Source organism: Pithys albifrons, chromosome 7 (assembly GCF_047495875.1).
Source record: "Pithys albifrons albifrons isolate INPA30051 chromosome 7, PitAlb_v1, whole genome shotgun sequence".
Taxonomy (NCBI): Eukaryota; Metazoa; Chordata; class Aves; order Passeriformes; family Thamnophilidae; genus Pithys; species Pithys albifrons.
The window spans coordinates 46607113-46628668 of NC_092464.1; the positions used below are offsets into that span (position 1 = coordinate 46607113).

Sequence of the window (21556 nt, forward strand, 5' to 3'; positions counted from 1 at the left end):
GTATTGGTGTGGGGAGCTATTGATACCATCAGACCTCTACCTCTGTCTTCACTGAGCATTTTCCATCCGTGCCTGATTTCTTCTCATACATCCTTTCCCTTCCCTTCCCTTCTGTTGCTAGATATTTCATTCAGCAAATTCCTTTTCCCTCATACCCACCTAAATAACCATTTTTCTCAAAAAACTCAAGTAGCACTTTGTTAGTAAAATAGTTTACAGCTGTCTATTCAGCTTATTTGTTCTGATCCTTTCTATTCCCAGATTGAGTTGTTTTAGCCATCTGTCTAACACAAATTTGTTCTTAGGTGTGATTGCAATAAGTGGGAGTAATAATAATGAAAAATTTGAAGAATAAATACTGTTGTTTTTTTCTGGCCAAGGGATGTTATTAAGAACAGTTCTATTGTATTTGTAGATGTCACAGTAGAAGCAGCATTTTTTCAATGTTACTTCTGTGATTCTTTGCAATTTCTGAGCCTGATTTTCCTTTGTGCAGGGACTTGAAGGGTGTTATAGTCACTCTGAGTGATGATGGGCATCTTCAGTGTTCATACCTTGGAACTGATCCTTCAATCTTCCAGGCTCCTAAGGTTGAGTCTAGGGAAATAAACTATGAAGAAATGAATGCTGAAATGAAAGAGCTTCAGAAAATCATCAGGGAGGCCACAAAAACGCAAGGTACACTTCTTCCTTTTCTGTATTTTTATGTACTTTTATCCATCTGATTTTCCTTTTAGTACTTTAAAATATTTTGTTTTATTTTCAGACTTTAAACATGAATGCATTTCTATAGGAAATTTAATATTAAATAAAGTTGAGCTTTTAATAAAAAAGCATGCAAACAATCCTAGACTGTAAGGCCCTTGGGTGAAGGGTTTTTCTTTGTGTTTTTGTAATGCCGGTTGGAACTTTTGAGATGTTCATGTCAGGTTGCAGATAATTCTCCCTAGTGCAAGGGTTCACAGGAAAAACTGACAGTGCATGTACTACCCAAAGGCAAGAAAACCTGAAGAATTTCAACAGTCTGACATTCCTAAGCTTCAGAGAAAGCAAAAGTATTGCCAAATTCTGTTTTATTATTACAAATGACTTCTTGAGTCATGAAATTAATAAAGAATGATTTTTGTTAAAGCAATTCTTCTAATTTTTTCCAGAAGTGTCTTTGAAGAACATAGTGAGAGAGATCAATACCCAAAAAATTGATCATGATGAATTTTGGAATTGACAAACATTGCTAATAACTTGCATTGATTTTGTTGGAGTAAAGGCACATCATTTCTAAGGAGCTTCAAAGCTTGTGTTTTTGTAACTGGGTTTTTAAATGGTGTATCTGACTTGAACAGTGAATTGAAGTATGTGATTTTACAGGGAACTATGGAAAAATCCTAGACAAGTAGAAAGATCAAATTAAAATCTTTTCCTGATGACACTGAGTTCTCAGAATGTGTTAAAGAAATAGTCGTGGCTTTCTATGGGAGAAAGCACACAGTTGAACTTCCTGGAAAATAGGAAATTATTTATCTGCAGTCGTGAGTTTGATTCTCTAAGTCAAAGATTTGTTTATTTTGTAATTACATGTAACTTCATCCATTATTGTGATATTGTCAGGTTTTGATTTTCCAAACCCAGAAATGTATTATATAAGCATATAGATGTGGATAAATTCCATTGACTTTGACCACAACTCTTCTTTATAAGTATTTGACAATTTTGTCTGGCTGTCATAACCAAAGGAGAGAAAAGCACAATGGAAGGGAGAAATCCATTTGAAGGGAATTAAATTCTACCTGTTAGTCTTAACATATTGTGTGGGAGATGGAGAGAGAGAAAGGAACTGTAGCTGTCCTTTTAAAATGTTGTAATAGCTGTCACAGTATGATAGACAAGTTTACTGAGAATATTGTTGATCTTTTCATCATTCTCTCTTCCTCTTAATTTCCCTCCTCAGTATTGTCTAATCTGATTTAAGTGATGTTTTCAGATGAGTGTTTAAGAATGATCTTTCCATTGTCGAGAGATGCTCTAATGCTGTGTTTGGCTTTAACCGGATGTAAAACTTGTGAGAACCTTTTTTTTACAACAAAACATTTGATTTATGAGGGGTTACAGTCAGTTTCAGGTATTTTGGCCTTTTTGCTTTATGGCGTTTTTCTCAAAGCCTTGAGCCTTGGTTGCCATTAAGTTTCTCCTGAACATGATCTTTAAAACGACCTGTTAACTTTTCTGTCTTCTGAATTCACACTTGTGCAGTAGAGCTTGTGTTGTTTTGAAAATATCTGACCTTATATGGAAATAATTTTTCTTTGTTTCGTTTTGACTTTCGGACGTGGAAGGTATTTAGAATTAGGTCATCATATTAAAAAACCCTTAGAGTAGCTGTTTCCATAAATGTCTTTTATTTCTGTCCAGTGCTGACCATTAAACTGTTGAACTTAAACTGTTTTATACATTCTGAAGAATGGGGATTTACATTATAAACTGATGAAATATTTTAAAGTCTTAACTGTTACACTGAGTTAGATCTGATGTTACTTGCATCAGTCTGGATGACATAAGTGATTAAACATATGTGTTTTGGCTCAGTTTAATAGCAATGAAATGCTGATACTTAGATGTAAACTTTGTTTGTGATCTCTGTGCTACTTCTAATAGAAAAATGACTATGACAGAAGTTGCATCGTAGTTTGCTTGAAGAAGCAACCTGAAGAGAAGGGATAGAAAAATAATGGGTTGGGCAGTGCTGTGTGTACTTGGGAGAACCAGTTGGTTGTGGCTGTGGCAATATGAAACAGCATAAACTTCTTCTGTAGATGGTATTGGAAAAACGTGTTTTGGTTTTGCTTCTTTTCCTTGTACCAAGGGGAGGTATTTTAGTCTGAGCACAAGAAAATGAAATCTTATGTTCTGTCTTTGTCACAATATTTTCCCTTGACCCTCTTATTAGGAAGAGATAATGTGCTGTCTACTAGTTCTGGGTCATTTTTAGGACCATGTGTATAATAAAATTTTTTCAGCTTTCTGAATACGCTTATGATCTCAATTATTTGATCAGTATCTTAATTTCCCCTTTACATCAAGTCCTTACTTGTTCTTATTTAGAAATTATACATTTCCTGTTTGGAGTTTTCATTTTCCAATACATTTAGTCTTAAAAAGTGGAAGTTCTTTTCAGAGAAATGCAAATACCCTAGAGCTGGGCTTCTGGACTGTCTAAAGGAGGTTATGTAATTCCTCACGGTATTTAAACTTATAATTAGTACATCTTTTTTTACGTATATGAATCTATGTAAGATTTTATACAATAGGTTACAAATAAGTTCATAGCATCCCTTGCTTTGTATTTTGACAGTCCTGGAAATCATCTGGTAATATATTGTAACCAAGCCCTATGTAGTGTTCTATACTAAAACATTCCTATACCTTCTTATGCAGAGGGCTTGCATTAGACTCAGCATCTTTCTTTGTCTAGTGTATTCATCATTAATTTATTTAGATGAAAGTGCCAGGAGGTGTATGGTGTGTTGTTTTGGAGGTAGTTCTTTATTATAGGTGTGTTAGCATAGGTATGTGAGGACAAAAGTTTAAAAATACTTTGCAGTCTCTGAAGATAATGGGTATTAGGTGTAAAATCTTGTTATGGAATGGATCTAAATCCTTTCCCATACATAAATCAGAAATCCAGAATGTGATCCAGGTTTAGGTTGTCTTCAGAAATCTAATAAAACTGGGAAGCTTCTCTGGAGGTTTCAAAAATCATATGCATTGCTATTTTTTTCTTTACACTAGTAGATGGAGAGATGTAAATACAAAACTTGATGCTGTTGAAATTTTATTATTTTTAGAAATGTAGCTGCATGTTTGTTGAAGAAGAACTGATTTGCTTTTTCTTTTCCTTTGAGATATTTTGCCTGAATCTGAAAAACAGAGAGATCTAACTGTCACAGCAGAAGTTTCTCCTGATTTGGATGCAGAATCTGTATGTATCTGTATAAAAAGGAAATGACTCTGAAAATGCTGGTTTCATTACATGAGTAAATGATGATTGATTATGGATAGTGATTACTATGTATTTATATTTGTGGGAGTGGGACTGAGCTGCATAGCCCTCAGTTTTCCATCAATTAGAACACACTATTATTAAAGATTTTAACTAGACTTATTAAAATTCTTTATTATCTTGCACTTGGAGACCTTTATATTCTTGGCTAAGCAAATGTAAGTGAATGAGAACTTACTATCTGGAATAACTTTAGGGTGAGAAGTTGTACTGATGAGAAGTTAAATAGTAGAAGTGTGACTCTTGGATCTTTCAATGATAGAATACTCAAACCACTAAAATAATCTTTCTCTGGCAAGCCATCATTCAACATTTGCTGGTGTTGCAGCATAATTAGTTTATTCAAATTGTATACATAAGTGGTTCACAAAAAATTATTCAAATTAAGATTCGGGAGAGCTTATGTTGTCTCTTAAAACTTTTAGCATTTCAGAACATTTGTTGCACTAGAACATCTGTAATTGGCCATTTCTGGCCACTAATTTGTGCAAAACTGATTTTCTAGAGCTGCTTACTGTTTAAAAAATACACAAGGATGTTTTTCTATGATAAAGGGACCTCTTTATAAAGTGTGCTGGTCTCCTTGGCTCACTGCAATGATGTGGTCACAGCACTTAGAACTGTTTGGGGCGTGGAATATTCCAGTGCTGCAGTGCCCACTTGCTCAGCCTTCCAGATACAGTTGGTCTGTGCCATATATAAGTAACTAATATATCAGTCAAACCACAGCTCTGAATCTTTGTTTCCTCAGGCTGCCCATATATCTTGGTTTCCTGTGTGATTGGCTTTTCTGTGTATTCTTTCAGTATCCATCTAGAAAGTAAAAATTGGATGAGAAACTTCACGGGGAAAGTTCAATAAGCAAGTGTAGGAATGTTGTTAGGGCTTCTACATTGACCTTGGAAAACTACAGGCTTTCAGTTCCTGCTTCTGCACTTGTAAAAAGATTGGAATTGCAATGTGTGTGGTAAAGACAAAGAGGATATAGTTGTATGGAAACTGATTAGATAAGCAAGTGGAGGACCACTCTGGTTATTTACTACCACCTCCTCTGATCCAGGATGTCCAGGTGATTTCTGAGAGTTGAATATGCCAAGGGTCCCTCTCTTTATGCCCCTGCTATTGCTTCAGGGTCAGCCAATGGTCACCAGAAACAGTGAGCATGACAAGCCAATATGAAAGCAGTTCTCTTTTTTTAACTGGAACAGGTACACAATGTGCAGATTTAAATCCTGCTTCTAGAACCCAGAGAGCCTCCTGACTTCCTAGGAACTTTGCAGATGTGGACCTTACACTGGTTTTAATTTACTCTTTTATAATGAGAAAGTATAAGGTCAAGTCAGTAATTTGGTGTTATAGCAGAAGTGAGAGATGTGTTTCCTTATAACAGTTTACACAGGAACATTTTCATTAACTGTAGTGACTGACCTGTTTCAAAATGAAATATAAGCATAAAATAAAATTAAAATAGACTGAGAGGTCAAGATGGATTTTGAAGTAGATGGACTTGCCTATTGAAATAGAAATTAGCAGGAGTATCAAAGTGCCTGCTATAATTTACTTTTGGAGTTTGAGGTATATTTCAATTAGAAGATAGTGTGTGATGATTTTACATTACATACTGTAGTGTGTATATAATATATTGGCAGATTGGAATTCACCTTTCCCTACTGAATAGCAGAAGGTATTTCCAGAATTTTAGTAAATACACAGTGGAAAGTAGTGTGCCAAACGAAACAGTTTCAAATATTCATATATACATCAGAGTGTATTAGTTTCTTATACACACCACATTCATGACCTTTTGCTATCCTTTTTTCAGGCAATTTCAAACAGAGACTTTACATTTTCAAGCAGAACTCCAAAACGTGTTTTGTGTATTTTAATTTACCATAGGAATGATAAGTCCTTTAATGTTAATTCTGTGTTTACCAAGTTGATGGTGGGAAAGTAATACTGCTTTCATTGTGTTCACTCATTCATGTGGAACATTGAATTTACTGTTTTCATCTTTTTCTTCACAGCAAGCCGTTGACAGTGAGGTGAAAGCAGAGGCAGTGCCATCAGTCACAGTAAAGGTACTGTGCCCAACTCAAACAGTAGCATTCAAATAGTGGTGCCAAACTAACAAACCTGTCACTTTCTGTGTATTTCACTTAGAACATGAAATGAGTAAAATTTGAAATGCAACGATTATTTAATTTTTTTTCTCCTCAGTATAGCATTGTGTCATTCTAGTAAGCTTTCTGCTAAAGTCAAAAAGTGATTGCAGTTTTATTTTTTATATGCTTATCAATAAGCAGACACAGGAACATTATAAGGATGGAACAAAGTAGTTTTTGAAGTCATGAGAATAATATTTCCCAATGCTTTTCAAAGGCAATAAATGTTTGGTTACTTAAATGGGAAGTTTATAGTCTTCAATTGCCTTTTTAGTTGTCAATAAACAAAAATAGACTTTCTTTTATAAAAAGACTTCCATAGCTTTTGCTAGGGAAAAAAATGCTGGGAAAATCTAATGAGAAGATTGGCATTACTGCAGTCCTCCATGAGAGCTGGTGCCTGTAACTGATTCTAAATAAGGTGTGACTGTGTGTATACAAGTGTAGTTTTCCCCAGTATTGCCTAAAAAGGATCATCATTTCTATTTCACAGTTTAAAAGGTTCATCTAAGAGTATTAATGCACCTTCATTTTTGAGAGCCTTGCAAGTTTTCCCCTCTGTCTTGAGTCAAAAGTTCAGAGGGTAACTGGACTCTTTCAACCACATTCCCTCAGACTAATGTCCTTCAGTTGTACTTGGTCCAACAAATTTATCTGCTTTTTAAAGTGCTAAAATGGAAATGGGATAGTGATATAATTCTGTGAAAATTTTGCTCGAAGAAGTTCAGAGGCATGACACGGGTCTTTGGACCAGGCTGTTTGTGCATATAAGGGCACATTAAAATATGTGATGTAAATTGAAATTACCTCAAGACAGGTGTGAACTTACCAGCTTTTAGTTTTTGGTGGGGCCACTATATTGTGTAACTGTTTTATTACAGTGGAAATCATTGTGTTCATAATTGCCAAACTGAATTTTTGGGGAGTGGTTATGATTTCCATTTTGGGAACACAAGTAATTCCCATTGCCTTCCTTTATTCACTCGATGTTAAGGGCCAAGGTGAACCCTGTTTGAAATGAGCATGAATGTGCTTATATATTTAATAAGCTTTTTAATGGGAAGATGTAATTAATTCCCCATTCTGTTTTCTTATATGCATCTTATACCTTTTAGTGAGACAAAAATTGTAAATGTAGGAGCCACCATACATTCATTTTTTTTCAGAATACTTTTTTCTGCAATAAATTCCTTTCACTGATCTTCATATGTCTCCATTTCTTTGAGAAATGCAGCACAGTAATACTTGCTAGAAATTGCATTTGCCACTATTATGATTACTAATTCTTCAGAGTGCAGTCTCATGTCTGCATGTTTTCAACCCGTTTAATTGCCATAATGTCTTCATAGATTCCATCTATGTTGTTCATGTTATTGAGATTCTGGGTTCATAAAATGGGCAGAGTTTACCTGATATATGTACAGAGGTAGCTTTGATGCTTCCTTGCAGCATTATAGCCATTGATGATGGTACTGTTAAACCTAAATCAATGTTGATGTTAATATGTTAAAGTAGGCAAAGTTCCTAATACTTCAGGAATATATAATAATATTTGTCTAAACTGATTTAACCTGTCTGATGAGCTTCTTGGTAGAGCAGCAGTACAAACCAGGTGATATTAGATATATGGCCTGTGTCTATGCAAACCACATTCTCAGTCACCTCTGTACTTTCATCTGATATGAGTTAAGGACATTGTTTTGATATCCATTGGTTTTGCACTGGGATAACTGCACACAGTGGAAGCAGAAAGGGCCACTCCAGGTTTACATTTAGGTCAACTCTCATAATTGGAAGTTGCTGTGGTGAGTATTCTGTTTGTCTTACTTTGTTTGCTGTAAAAAAAAATCAAATAAAATCGAATCTGAAGTTATTCAGAAGACTCTGTGTTGCTCTTTGCAGTTAAAGGAAGTAATTTCTCTGATTAGCTTAGGTTTTATTAGAGTTTTTTTCACTTCAGTCACCTGAAAGATTCAACATTTTATTTTTCTTTATATTAGAATGAATGCAACATGACCACTTGCAAAATATTAACATATTGATTAGCACTTTTGCATTACTTTGTCTTGGGTTAAACTTACAAAGAAATGAGAAATCCCCTCAGGTTTTTGTAACCTTTCTACTTACTGTATTTCTTTTTCATCTGTAAATAAGAATTGTGAAAGAAAAATACTGGTTTTGAATTTGAAATTTTAAGTTCTGAAACATGGTTACTGAATTGGTATTTGAAAATTTTTTTATATCTTTTTGTTGGTTATGTCTTTTTTCCTGCTGTGCAGAGATTAATTTGTACGTGCCTCTGTGTGTCTCCTATTTTAGATAACAATCCAGAGCAGAGTGACTGCGCAGAAGCCGAGCCTGGCAGTCTGTGTACAAGCTCCCTTGGCAGTGACCTGTGACCAGTTCAGCTTTGGTGATTTAGGTAAATGTAGTACCACTGCAGCAATTGTGTTGCATTGCTTTTTCTGAGGGTATTGGAAGGGGTGGGCACTGTTGCAGATATGCAGCAGTTCAAGCAATCATGAGGTTGCCTTGCCTGCACTCCCCATCTTCTGGATACTGCTTGGTGGAGGAAGACGGAGTAGAAAGGAATGCAGTTGCTTCCTTGATTGTGGTATGATTGGTGGAGGGTGAGGAGAGGTGGGGTGGCAGCTTTATTATAGAGGCAAAAAAAAAGAGGAAATGATTCTGTAGTACTTCTGCTGGTGTATTTTGTTTTGCTGACAATTATGTCTATGTAGAAACAGCAGTACTGAGCTACAAGCAGGGACAGAAAGTTTGCCTGCTGAGGGACAGTCTAGCAAATGTTCTCAACTTAGCACCAGCTGTTTAAGGACTGTAGCCTTTTTCTAACTCTGTTGATGAGACTGCAGGTCGAATTGCTTTTAAAACCATGTGGAGCTCAAGGCCAGGCCAGTGTGGCTGCTGCTTCAGTAGGGACTGCACACCATTTCTGCTCTGAAATGTGCAGCAATGGTCCCTACTGAAACTGGGCTTTGCTCACTGCTGATCTCATCTGAACAGACAGTTCTTACGCTTTCTCAACATGTGAAAGGAGCAACTGGCCGATGACTTTGTAAAATATGAAAACCATAACATAAAACTGCATTGGTTTTTATATTCTCCATATTCAATGTGCTGAATTGTTTTATTGGTTATGTTGGAGGCCCTAGTTTGCCTTTTACAAGTTACATATTTAGAAAGAAATAAAGCACATACAGTGATTTGATAAAGGTGAAGTAATGGAAACAACTGTCATAATTTAGCAGGATAATTCCCAAAGGCCTAGAAAATATGTTGTGTTCATTTGGATGCTCCTATTACTTGGTTTAATTTTGTGTCGTTTTTAGAACCAGATTCATCTGAAACTGTGGTCCTGTCTGTCTTTTTGAAGGGGAATTGTTCTCCATCAGAACTAGAAGGAACTTGTATTGTTTCATATACTATACCAACAGGTAAGCCACTGGAGTTTTCAAATTGATTTGTCTTTTTTTGAGGCCTTTTTCCTTACATATTTCTTATTAATGTTCTTTTGAAGTATATTGAAGACAGTGGTAATTAAACAAATAATATTTATGTAGTCTTCAGTTTTAGTTAATATTTTATATTGCACTAAGTTATGTAATGGGTCTTAGAGATGAAATCCTAAGCTTGTTGCTTGGGAAACAGCTGTGCCAGCTTTCCCACTCTGTCCCATCAATTTGCTTCCGTTCTGCTCTTTAAGGGACCATCTCTTGGGGTGAGAAGTTGGTTACATCTTTATGACTGTTCAGCCTTCTGGTCTGCCAGCAGATGTGATGATGACCGCCTGCCCTCAGAGGAGGAGATCTGAATAAGCATTGGGAGTGATTATTCATCACTTCCTTTTTAACAGATGGGCATAGTCATCTAAACAAAGTAGCCCAAGGGATAGAAAGCAAGCAGTTACCTTGTAATGCCCTAATGACCTTACTGATAGAATATGTAAATTTATTCTGATATCCATAACTGATTAGCTGAGTTTTCTACACAGAGTTCTGACCATGTCAGGCTCCTGAGAAACTGTATTTAGGCACGGCTTCCATGTTAAGTTAAATGCTGCATAAACCAGTTTAGGCTGTCACTTCTTCACTTGTCACTGCTTGGCTTTGCTCCTGCACCCCCTCCCCTGTTGTGCTCACACAATCAACAGTTGTTTCTCAGCCAGATTTGCTGATTTAGTTCACTGTGCAGAGACAGCTGTGCTAGCACAAATGGAGTAGGCTGACAGCAAAGAAATGCTTGTGAGTGTAGGGTTCCTATGAAGAAGGGTGGTGGTCTTGGGCAACTTATCCAACTCTGACACTTGGATGTAAGCATTTACTTCACATCACTGCACATTTGAAACATTGTGTTTATATTGACAGTCTAGGCTGGGCTATGATTGAAATGTTCATCTCTAGACAAAACTGCAACTCATATTTTTAAAGAAGTTGATTTTACCCTCTTTAGACATGGCTTGCAGATATGAGCAGAAGGTGGGAGAGGAAAGGATGCTCCTCCCTTTTTATTGAGAGCCTATATGAACAGTTTATACAACTTCATTCCCTCTGTAATGTGGTTCTAACTTCAGATTCCTTGTGAATGAGATGCTGTATGTTCATAACTATCCAAATTAGTGATGTGAATTTAGACAGGTTTTGTGGTATCACTGTATGGGTGACTTATGAGCATCTTGGATCCTCTGATTTTGAAAGCTTGGTTTTAGTTTTGCTGGTCTCGTTTCTGTGATTTTGCTTTGCAAGACCAGCAAATGAATGTACTATTTCTTTTAGGTAATACTGGTTTAACCTACACTTATATTTTAGATGTTAAGTTGGATTTTGCAAGTCTTTTGGCTAGGGCAGTACAGAAATCTGGCATCTTAACTGTGTTTGATGGTTTATATGCAATTAAAGGAAAAAACAGGCAGATGTGGAATCTAACAATTAGGGAACTGAAGAAGAAATTGTAAAGAATTGCCTTTGATGGTTGAATTTTGAAGACTTTTAAGTAAAGTAACATAATTAAGATCTGCTAAATTTTTGGATATATATGTAAATTATTAAGCTGGGGTAATTCAATTACGTACAAATACTAGTATTACTTAGCAGACAAATTCTTAAGTGTAATATACTAGTAAACAAAAATGAAGTGCCTTTGTGACTTCATTTCATCTGAACAGAGACTTTTTCCGTTTTTATTTTTTAAGACATCCATATTTGTGACCAAATCAGTCTATCTCTGTGGGATTCATCCAGCTGAAGCTTTATGAGTCAGTTGGTTGGATGGGATTGTGCTGTTGATGGATGCAGTCTCATGTCTGGTTTTTGGCTAGTGTAATGTCTTTATGTATTGTCTACTTAACAAATGTGACTTAAGTTTTTAAAAACCTGTTACTACATTTCCTTTTTTTCCTTATTTGAGTAATAACTTGTGTATTCCTTTTTTTCCTTTTGTCTCATTGCTGGTTATATGGTAGAGCTCAATCCTGAAGGTAAGTGAATGAAAAAATGCAAAGTTTGAATAGTTTTGTGAGTGACAGTGTGTGCTGAATAAAGCAGACTTGGAAGGGAGCTGTTATTTTACCTATTATTTCTCTAAGTTCTTATTATTGGTTTGATGCTATGAAGGTGTGAATGTAGAAAATAGAAAGTAGTAAAGGCATTGCTTAGGAAAGTGTATTGCACTTTCTTGTATGTAACACAGGAATTCTACAAAGTAGTAAGTGCCTCGTACACTGAGAGTGGAAATTGAGAACAATTGTATGGTCTTCCTTTACCATATTTTTAGCTATTTTTTTTAAAGTTTTAGCAAGAACATAGGCAGCTAAATTATAGCTTTGTTTTATGCAACTGAAATAACTATTAAGTATTTGTAGCTGGTGCTGTGCTGTTTGGACTGAATAGCTCTGAGCACGATGTCACAACATCTCTTCATTACAGTTCCTCTTGGAAACATCTTGGTCTTCTGACTGAGAATACCAGTAGCACAAAACTCTGCTGTGATCATGGTAGCTGTGATTCTCGGAAAGGATGCAATTAAAAGACAAAACAAGACTGGGAGGTTAGCTAATGTATACATAGACGAAAAGGAGAGAAGGGTAGTTTTGCAGGGTAGTTGTAGATGTGTTGAAAAGATGCAGTGCTTGTACGAGATATTTTACAAACTTTAATAATATGTATTAAGTACAAATTCTTTCATGTTTTGGAAATGTAAAAAAGTTGCTTTTAAGGAGTTTAGAGATCACCTGGAAGAGTGTTTTCAATTTTTCAGTTTTCCTAAAATAGAAATTATAGATGTACATATATTTGAGTCTTATTTTTCAAGACTTATGCTCTTTTGAGCATACTAAGTGAAGCAAAAAGTAAATAATTGCGTTAGTGGTTCCCTTCGTTTTCTGGTATTTCAGCAGCCCTTGAGTTGCCATACAGGAAATAGAGGCTAGAAACATCTCAATAAGATACTACTCTTGACAAGAAGAGTTACTGCCCTGTGGCATATTCCTGCTATACAAAGGATTTTAAAAATTAATTATAAATAAACTGTAATAAAATTAGTGCATATAATTTGAAAGAATAGCATTCTAAAAAGGGAAATTTGGCAGTTTTGTTGAGGATTATCTAATCAAGATGAAAACCTGCTGCTGAAGAGAATATTGTGAAGCACAGTAGATTTTGAAGAATTATCTGGGATGAAATCTGTTTGGATTACTGTGAAGTGCACTGGGCTACTTAAATTCAGGGTCATGAATACCAGAACAAGTATAAATTCTCTGAATATTTAACATGGAGATCTGAGTTCTGATGCTTTTTTTTTTTTACTACTTTTTATCATGTACATTAATGTTATGTTTCAAATATAATTAAATGAATTCATGAATAGGTTGGAAGTGAAATAGTAACTACAAGACATGTAACTATTACTTTTATCAGGTAAGTGCATAGTATGCCTTTACATAGTAGTACTTTATGAGATGATAGACAACTTCTGTTGTGTTTCAGGTTAGAAGAGAATCTGGTTTTCTTTCCCTCCCCCACATTTTTTTTATTACAGTGCTAAAATTATGTATCCCTCAAAGTATCACAACTGTAGATGAAGCAAGATGTATTGCTAGACATAAAATAAAAAGCTGATTTGGAAAAAGAAGAAAAATATCTTGGTTTAAGTATGGAAAGATTTCAAAGTCTTTTTGGCCACTTTCATCACTAGTTTTTTCTTGGTGATTAAGTTCCACATCTTACTTCAATAGTAAGATATTTGTGTTATGTTGTCAGCAAGAACATAACACTTTTCCCATCAGATGAGGCAGATACAGTTGAATGAATCATTCTGAAAGGTCATGAGTTTATTTTCAAATATTCCTTTGGAATTTTCCTTGGAACCTGGGAATACCCCAAGTTTGAGGGCCTGTTTTTGGTTTGAATGAGCTTTCTTCTCCTTTTACTCTGAGTTCATATTTCACAAGCTGCTGCAGAGAAGTTACTTGGAGGCATCCTCAGCCAGCCAGAAGAGCTCATGGATTGACAACCAGAGGGATGAATCTGAGCCTTCTAGTGACACTTTTTCCCTTAGATGAGTCTTAGAAGTAATTTTTTCATTGCTTCTTCTCTTCTGCAAGAGATCTGCAAAAGCAGCAAACAAGCAAGACTCTTGGCAAAAAGAGTTGCTTGGATGGCTATTAAATGTTGGAGCTCAGTTTTTTCAGTAACCTGCTATGCTCACATGACTGGATAACCTCTATGTAGCTATGAGTTTCATGACTTTTCTGACAGTTGCTTATTTTATTGTCTCTAAAAAATCTATTATTGCTAGACAAGGTTTTCCTGTAGCTACTTTGTAAAAAAAAAAAGTCCTCAAACCTCCCCATAATCTGTCTGCTGAAAAGAGCAAGTACTCTGCATTTCATCACAACTCGCACTTTTGCCTTTCACACAGAACATGTCAGGCAATTGCTGACATGGCAGCAATATCTGAGAAAGTTTTTGACACACTCAAATGTGCTTTCTAAATGTTAGTGTTAAAACTTCCTCTTTTCTCTTGCACCATTCTGAATAAATGGCATATGATAGTAGATCCCACTACTCAAGGCAGCTGCCAGTTTGCTCTACAGTTCTGTTTTTATTAGGATGCAAGGAGTTGAAAGATAGAATTTAATATACATTTGGGCAGTAATCCCTATTGGATACATTCTTTTTCTAAGCCGTAAACCTCAGACAGATGATATGAAGGTTGCATAGATGTTATTTAAGAGTATTAAAAAACGAGTAAATCTGTTCTTAAAAAGCTTTTAGTTTTGGATATTCCTGGTGAAAATAATCATGCCTCAGTTCTCTGTTTGAAGCATGGGGAGTAATCACACAGCTGTTGTGTATGTTAAAGTGGAATTGTTTGTCACAAGTGCTAAATAAAACCTAATCTTTATTGCATGTTAATTGGTATAAATGCAAGTATGCAGTAGATTTAATCAGTAACTCTTGCTTTCCCATTCATATAAAAATGTTCCCTTGAAAAGGTAATTAAAAGTATTCAAATTTAAAGGTGCTTTAGGAGGAAAATATAACAAAAATTGAGAATTTAACATAGTTTTTGTTTTAACATCTTCCTTAATCATAATAAAATTATCTTGCTATACCTTTTTGAGGACAGCAGTATGAAGTGTCCTGTATCCAGAGCAGGGCATGACAAATGGATCTGTGTTCTTGGTTTCAGGAATACCGAGGGTTGCGCAGTGTGGCTTCACTCTGCCCTTGCGGCTGGTTTGCCTTCCAGCTCAGCCTTCCAAAGCAGCAAACCACAAGCTAACTATTGATACCAACAAGCCTCCTGTCACTTTTCTCGCCATTTTTCCAGGTAGATTTTAAAATATGTCTATAGTAGGAATTGTGTTAAAGTTTCCAACAGGAGTTGATTGTCCATGTGAAGTGATGATGTAATTAAAAAAACTCGTTAGAATATTTTGAAAGTATATTTTGAATGAAATGGTGGCATCATATTTCAATAATTATAATAATAATCTACTTGGGATAGTGTACCTGTCTCTGGTTAAACTCCAGATTTCTTTTCATGATATAGATCTAATTTTTATGTATGTAGAAACTAATTTCACATGAAATTGCATAAATGGTGTTGTAATGGGGAAAACATGGCATTCATTTAAAAGAAAAAAAAAGGCAGGGCAAAGCAGAAGTGGTAAATGCTTGTAAGGAGTACAGTTGCTTGGGAGAAAGTTCTTGATATATCAGTCTGAAGCTGGTCTTATTTAATAATTTCATTACCCTTCTTGGCCCACAAAGAAGATTTGTACTTAGCAATATCTTCTGATATGCAAACCTGAGCTATGTTTTGTATTCAGGATTATGTTAAAATGGTATGAAGGAGAAATTAGGTCCACCATTTAGGACTGGAAAAAGAAGAATGAAATTGAGTACTATAATGTGTAATGTTATGAAAATAATTTCTGCTGTAATTATGTGCTTATCATTTGGAAGAGAGAGGAGGTGGAAGTTACCACAGGAACACTCTGATATAATACGGTGTGATCATAAGCAAACAAATAAGAATTGAGGATGTATTAGACAAAATGGTTCCATGCAGGAAACTAATATCATGTTACTGGGTCCTGGCACACTGAGTGGTGGTTGCTGACATTAAGTAAGAATTAATTCAAACTCGGAAAGTGCAGAAAAAGGCTATGAATATTATCTAGGGATTTGAAGAGGAGAATTAAAAGAAAGTGACTCATTTATCTTAATAAAACACAGGCAAAAATTAGAGAATACCGTTGACTTCAGTAAATATTTTGTGGCTGTATCATGGATTCAGATGATCATATTATCACAAAAAGAAATGAATAAATAATGTTTATAAAATGATTGTGAGTAACTTCAGTCTGGCAGTGATTAAATTGCTGAACTTCAGAGGGCTAAGGTTCTGGAGCAGTTTTCTGAGAGATGTGGGCCAACAACTTTAATACAATATTTTAAGGTGGGGCTGCTTCTCTCTCTTTGAAAAGCATATATAGTACATTTGTCTGAGAGCAGTGGAGAAGGCTTGTTTGGTTTTTCTTGGTAGCATGATTCTCTTCACCTGAAGGGTAAATATAACTTTTCTCTCAAATGGATGTGCTGTGTAATACTTGAAACAGAGAACTTTTTCTTCAAATGTCTACATTTTGAGGTTTTCATAATAGGCTCCCATTAAGGCTAAGCAATAATGCTTTAAGAATAGCACATTGTATTTTATTTTAACCTAGGGAAGCATTCTGGAAAATACAATGCAAACCATTGGACTGAGAAAGCATTAAAATGTTCTGATTTCTGTGCATTCCATTTGCAGCATTAAAAAATAAATATGCTTATCATGATGTGATCTGAGAATTAACTTTGAGTTATTGGTGTATGCAATAAAAATTGTATCTCTTCTTGTTTTGCCTGATTTTTAGGAGAAGTTTGGGAGTAGAGCTGACATGGAGTAGTTTTTGAAATACGGTTTTCTAAAATGAAACCTTTTAAATTGGTGTTATCCACTACATGGAATGAGAAGAGAGGTGAACTTGCATGGACTTGGCAGAGTAACTGGTTTTAGCAACATAAATGTTTGTTTTGCCCTATGAAAGCTGAGGAGAGAGCATGCCTAAACATTTTCATGATAATTTCTGCATACTTTTTGCATAAATATCTGAATTAAAGATGATCTTACATATGGTAGGAGGAGGTAGTCTTTGGGCTCTTCACTAATCACGATTCATTTTAGGTGGTACAGACTGAACCTCTGAGGACCTACCTTTTGTTTTTAGGCAGGGGAAGAACAGCAGTGTGTGGCTCAGCTTCCACCTGTGAATGAAGGCAGGATGTACCAAACTACTGCTGATATTCATTACTTTTGAACCCCGAGAAGGGAAACAGTCTCATTCATTTGCTTGTGCAGAGGTTGACATAGTCCTGGCTGTGGATTGAAGTTTGTTCAATACCAGTGTCAAGTTAAAGAAAACTATTTAACTTTCTTTTTCAGACTTTGTTGATCCGTCTGAGGGTGACCAGGCAAATGCTCTTGGATTTCAATTTTTAACTGGTTCAAAAACCACTCTTCTTGCCTCAAAAACATCACGTAAGTGCTATTGGTATTAATGTAAACAAAGGCATTCTCATCAGTTAATATATGTACAAACTGAGAACATGGGTCATACAAAGAAGGCAGGAAACACAGCAGTTTCCAAGTGTTAAGTGACCATTTCTTATCCCCCTCAAGTATATAATTATGTTACTAGGGAAGGTACAAAATTTATTAGCAAAACAAAAAGTCATACTCAAAATATAGTGCATTACAGTTCTTTGAAGAAATTGAATTTTCTACAACTTTTAGCAATTTTTTATTCATAAATTAATACTGTCATTATAATAATGAAAAAACCTCCTCTTTTTCCCAAAGGAAGTGCAACACTTGGGTGTGGAATTAGTCACCTACTGAAATTTTTGAAAGGGATTTAAAAGCAGGTGTCTGACTTTCCACTGACTTTCAGTAATCCTTGACTTACATGAGACATCAGACCCTGCTTACTTCTCTATACCTGAGTAAATGCCTGGCTCTTGTCATTATCTTTGTAAGTACAGGATTATGGATCCAAGATCCTTCCTGTTATGTTTACAGCACACACCTGCAGATATGCTGTTACCTGGGCCAGTGTCCCTTGTATGGAGCAGTTTGTGACTTGAGTCATGTTTCAGCCACCTGTGAGTTTGTGCTCTTTGAAAGGGAGAGTCTCTCTTCATTTTGGAGAGTTTATGGTCTTGCTCTGTGCAATCGCTCAACTTGCTGGACTATTTCTTGGCATGTGCATTGGAATCAAATCAGTTCAATTGTGTTTAGCATTTTCCATGCCAGCAGAGCACAAAGTCTTCCCTTAATACAGCAGACAACAGATTGAAAAGCTGAATCACCTATTGAACACTGCAGAGAGTTCAGCTGGAACACAGTGTGAGAGCTTTGTCTAAACTGTTCTGAGTGAGAAATCACAATCCAGCTTGTGGATGTGAAGTCCTTTTGATACAAAGATGATCTGCCTTACTGTTTTCAAAAATCCGTATTCATGATGGACCATATAAATATTGGTGGCCTTAGCTGGGAACTATGAGATAATACCTTTTCTAATGTAATCAAATGTGTTAACAACAGAAACCATCTGCAGAGTAACTTGGATTGTACCAAGCTCTACATTTCTAAGGTTCAAATCTGTTTGTATTGTTTTTAGTGTGCATAATTTACATGCTGGTTTATTGTTAGTTTTTAATGGTTTTTTTGAACAGTAGATCTTAAACACTTTTAAGGAACTAGGCATGCAATCTTCTAGACACAACAGTTTCTAAAATTGAAGAACTTAAAAGGATTATAAATAAGTTTTTCTGGTTTACAGTTTAAGTCTTTGATTTGAATTTTGTTTTCCATATTTACTAAATATGATGCTGTGTAAGAACAAATTTGTGTCTATGTAATGAATGTATTTTAGTTTCTAGTGAGGCTATAACTTTTAATCTCACACTTACCCACCCCAATACTCAATCTTTTCCTCTCAGGTTTGTTTATTCACTGGCTAGGAATGACGCTTGCAGTCTTACAATAAACTTTCCCACACTGCTTTACTTGTGAAGTTGCTGTACAGAGGAGGTTCAAAATATCTGTTTCTCTTAGTGTGACTTCTCATTTTTTTGTGTCTAGGAATCCTAACTTTAGAAAAAAAATGAGTAGTATGATGCCACTGTCTATGTTAGCAGCCTGTTCTCAGCAGGCTTTATGCATTTGATTGATTAGGAAGTTCTTAGGGGGAATTTGCTGGTTTAAAATGTTACCTAAGTAAAACTGATTTACTAAAAAGTTACTTGTAAAAAGTCTGGTGCTCAAACATAATTCAGAATGGTTTTATGAGCAAGACTATCCAAAATACAAAGGCTCATTTGGTAGAATGTCATGCTGCTAAAATGATTGTGGAATGTAGATGACATTATGTATTATTTGCTAGGTCCTTGTTCTGCTGTGTAAATTAACACTGAGCTTACACTTTGTACAAGTGCTTATGCAACATATTCACTGTGGAAATGTTCCTCAAAAAGAAAATTGTATGTATAGATAAATATTGACTGGAAGTAATAGTGTTTCAGAAAAGTGAAAGAAGTTTTTAAGATCAAGCCTTATTTCTGGTTTTTCATGAAAGAAGTTTATCTTCACCTCTTTTCCCATATTCCTTATTAAAGGGACCTTGGGTTCTGAATGGGAAGAGCTGCATGTAGAAATGTGGGTCTCCAGGCTCAGCTGGGTTTCACTGCTGAAGCTGCAATCAGGAATGGCATCTGTTTTCACATTTGTTTTTAATTGTATAGTTAATCCATTTTGAACAGTGTAGTAATCGAATATGTTACTTTGGCCTGACAAGAATTCTGCAAAGAAACCTGGCCTGAAGTACATGTTGACAGAAAATGCATATCTAAAAGTAGCTTGCCTCAGATAGATTGAGGCTTTAAGGTTTTACTTGAGGGGAATTTTTTAAACCTGTCTTTTAGTCAAAGTGTAAAGCAGGCTTGAGTACTGACTGTGGCTGGGTTTCCTCCTGCTGATGTGGGGCTTCCTCGCTGGGAGGTGAACTGTGTCTTCTAGACCTCCTTCAGATAACCTGCTTAATGTGGGCTGTGCTAGTTGAAGTGTCAGAAGACTTTGTAACCTGTGTAACCTATTTGTGCTCCTCAGTTTCCTGCTTTTCTGATTGAGAATTTCCTGAAAATGTTTTGTAATCTTCTGTAACAGAACTTATTTTAACAAAAAGCTAATTTGAGTTGGTTAACCATCATAAAAGCGTGAGATGAGCAGAAGCACAGTTGTTCTTTTTTTTACTGTCTTTCTGTTTAAAGCATGTGTTTAGTACAACTGCAGATTCTCATTTTTTTACTGTTTCTAAATCTAATTTGTCTTTTTTGAAAGCTGGAAGATCACGTAAAGCAAATGGTTGCAATGTTCTCTACTCAGACCATGGTGAAATTAGATTGTGATTGTATTGACCAACAAACAATATATGGAAACTAAATATGCATTTTGGAGGAAATTAGTTTTGTCCATTTTAAACCATTAATGTATTAGATATGTCAATTATAAATGGAATGACCGTTGATTTGGCCTGAAAACATCTGAGCTAATTTCCCTCAAGGAAGAATCACTTAGGGCAGAGTATGATGATGCATCCAAGTAGGTCCAGCCATTACATTGTGAGTGTTTAAAAAATGGATATTAGGTTGAAAGTTATCTTTAGCAGATGGTGTTCTTTTCTTTAACAAGCATGTTTTTAAATAAAACTTGCTTCTTTCCTGTTACACTGTAAACAGAGTTTGTCATTCTGTATTCAATGAAATGCGTATCCTGGGAATGATGCCAGTGGTAATGTCAAACAATCTTGAATTACTGATGTTGAGAAAATTTTAAATAAGTGCATTCAAGTACATTCAGGAATTCTGATTAATTTTATTTACTGTGGACCTTGTTAACATGGGCCAAAAGGAGAACTATTTTGTATCAAATCCTCATAGCTGCATTTCTATCCTTTTTTATAAAATATTGGCAGATGTGTAATGAAAAAATGTTTTGTCTGAAAGAAAATAAGAAAAATAATTAAAAGACCTCTATGATTTTCTGTGATGTTTTCCTGTCAACAATTAGTTAATTCTGACTTCCTGGAACCTGAAGATAGGATTATACAAATGTGGACTAGAAATAAAATCCCACTCCTCTGGCCTGGTACTTTGAAATTCACTGAAATCTGATAAGTTAAATGAGTTTTCTGGGACAGATAACAGTAGCTAACAGGATTTGGGGTTTCACTTTAGTTTTTATCAACACTTTCATTCCTACACTAAGCCATTTTTACAAAGCCGTGATCAATAAGGATCACCTTCTACTAGTATGAGCTATATCTAGAATTAAGCACAGCGCTGTCATAGCTGAATATTGTTGCCTATGACTCGTTGGAGTAATACTTTTCCTACTAGAAGTTATCCTAGGAAGTGGAGATGTAATAAAAACTGTATTGAGTGTATTATCTAGGAACTCAAGAACTGCTTCCAACAAGATTTGAGGAGGACTGGAGGTGGTTTGTTACCACCACATGTTGATGGTTTGTCACCATGGATGCTTAAGGTGTTGTGCTTCATTCATGGTCCAAAGTGAACTAAGCCTGAATCTGCCTCCAGCCCTGAGAGAAGCTTTAAGGTTGATATGGCAGAGAGTTGCACATGGTCTGTGCTATGACTTAATATCTTCGGGCAATTCTCATTTCCTCATTGTGGTAGTTCTCTATAGCTTA

General features: G+C 35.6%; 1 protein-coding gene across 2 annotated transcripts in view; it reads left to right on the forward strand.

The window, feature by feature from the left end:
* Positions 1-21556, forward strand: part of BBS9 (Bardet-Biedl syndrome 9) — a 272490-nt gene that overhangs the window by 48235 nt on the left and 202699 nt on the right. For both annotated transcript variants that reach the window (XM_071561393.1, XM_071561394.1), the window contains exons 10-17: positions 497-678; positions 3900-3976; positions 6082-6135; positions 8539-8641; positions 9570-9674; positions 11699-11713; positions 14929-15069; positions 17230-17325. In XM_071561393.1, coding sequence (XP_071417494.1) covers positions 497-678; positions 3900-3976; positions 6082-6135; positions 8539-8641; positions 9570-9674; positions 11699-11713; positions 14929-15069; positions 17230-17325 — 773 coding nt within the window. The remainder of the gene's footprint in view (positions 1-496; positions 679-3899; positions 3977-6081; positions 6136-8538; positions 8642-9569; positions 9675-11698; positions 11714-14928; positions 15070-17229; positions 17326-21556) is intronic.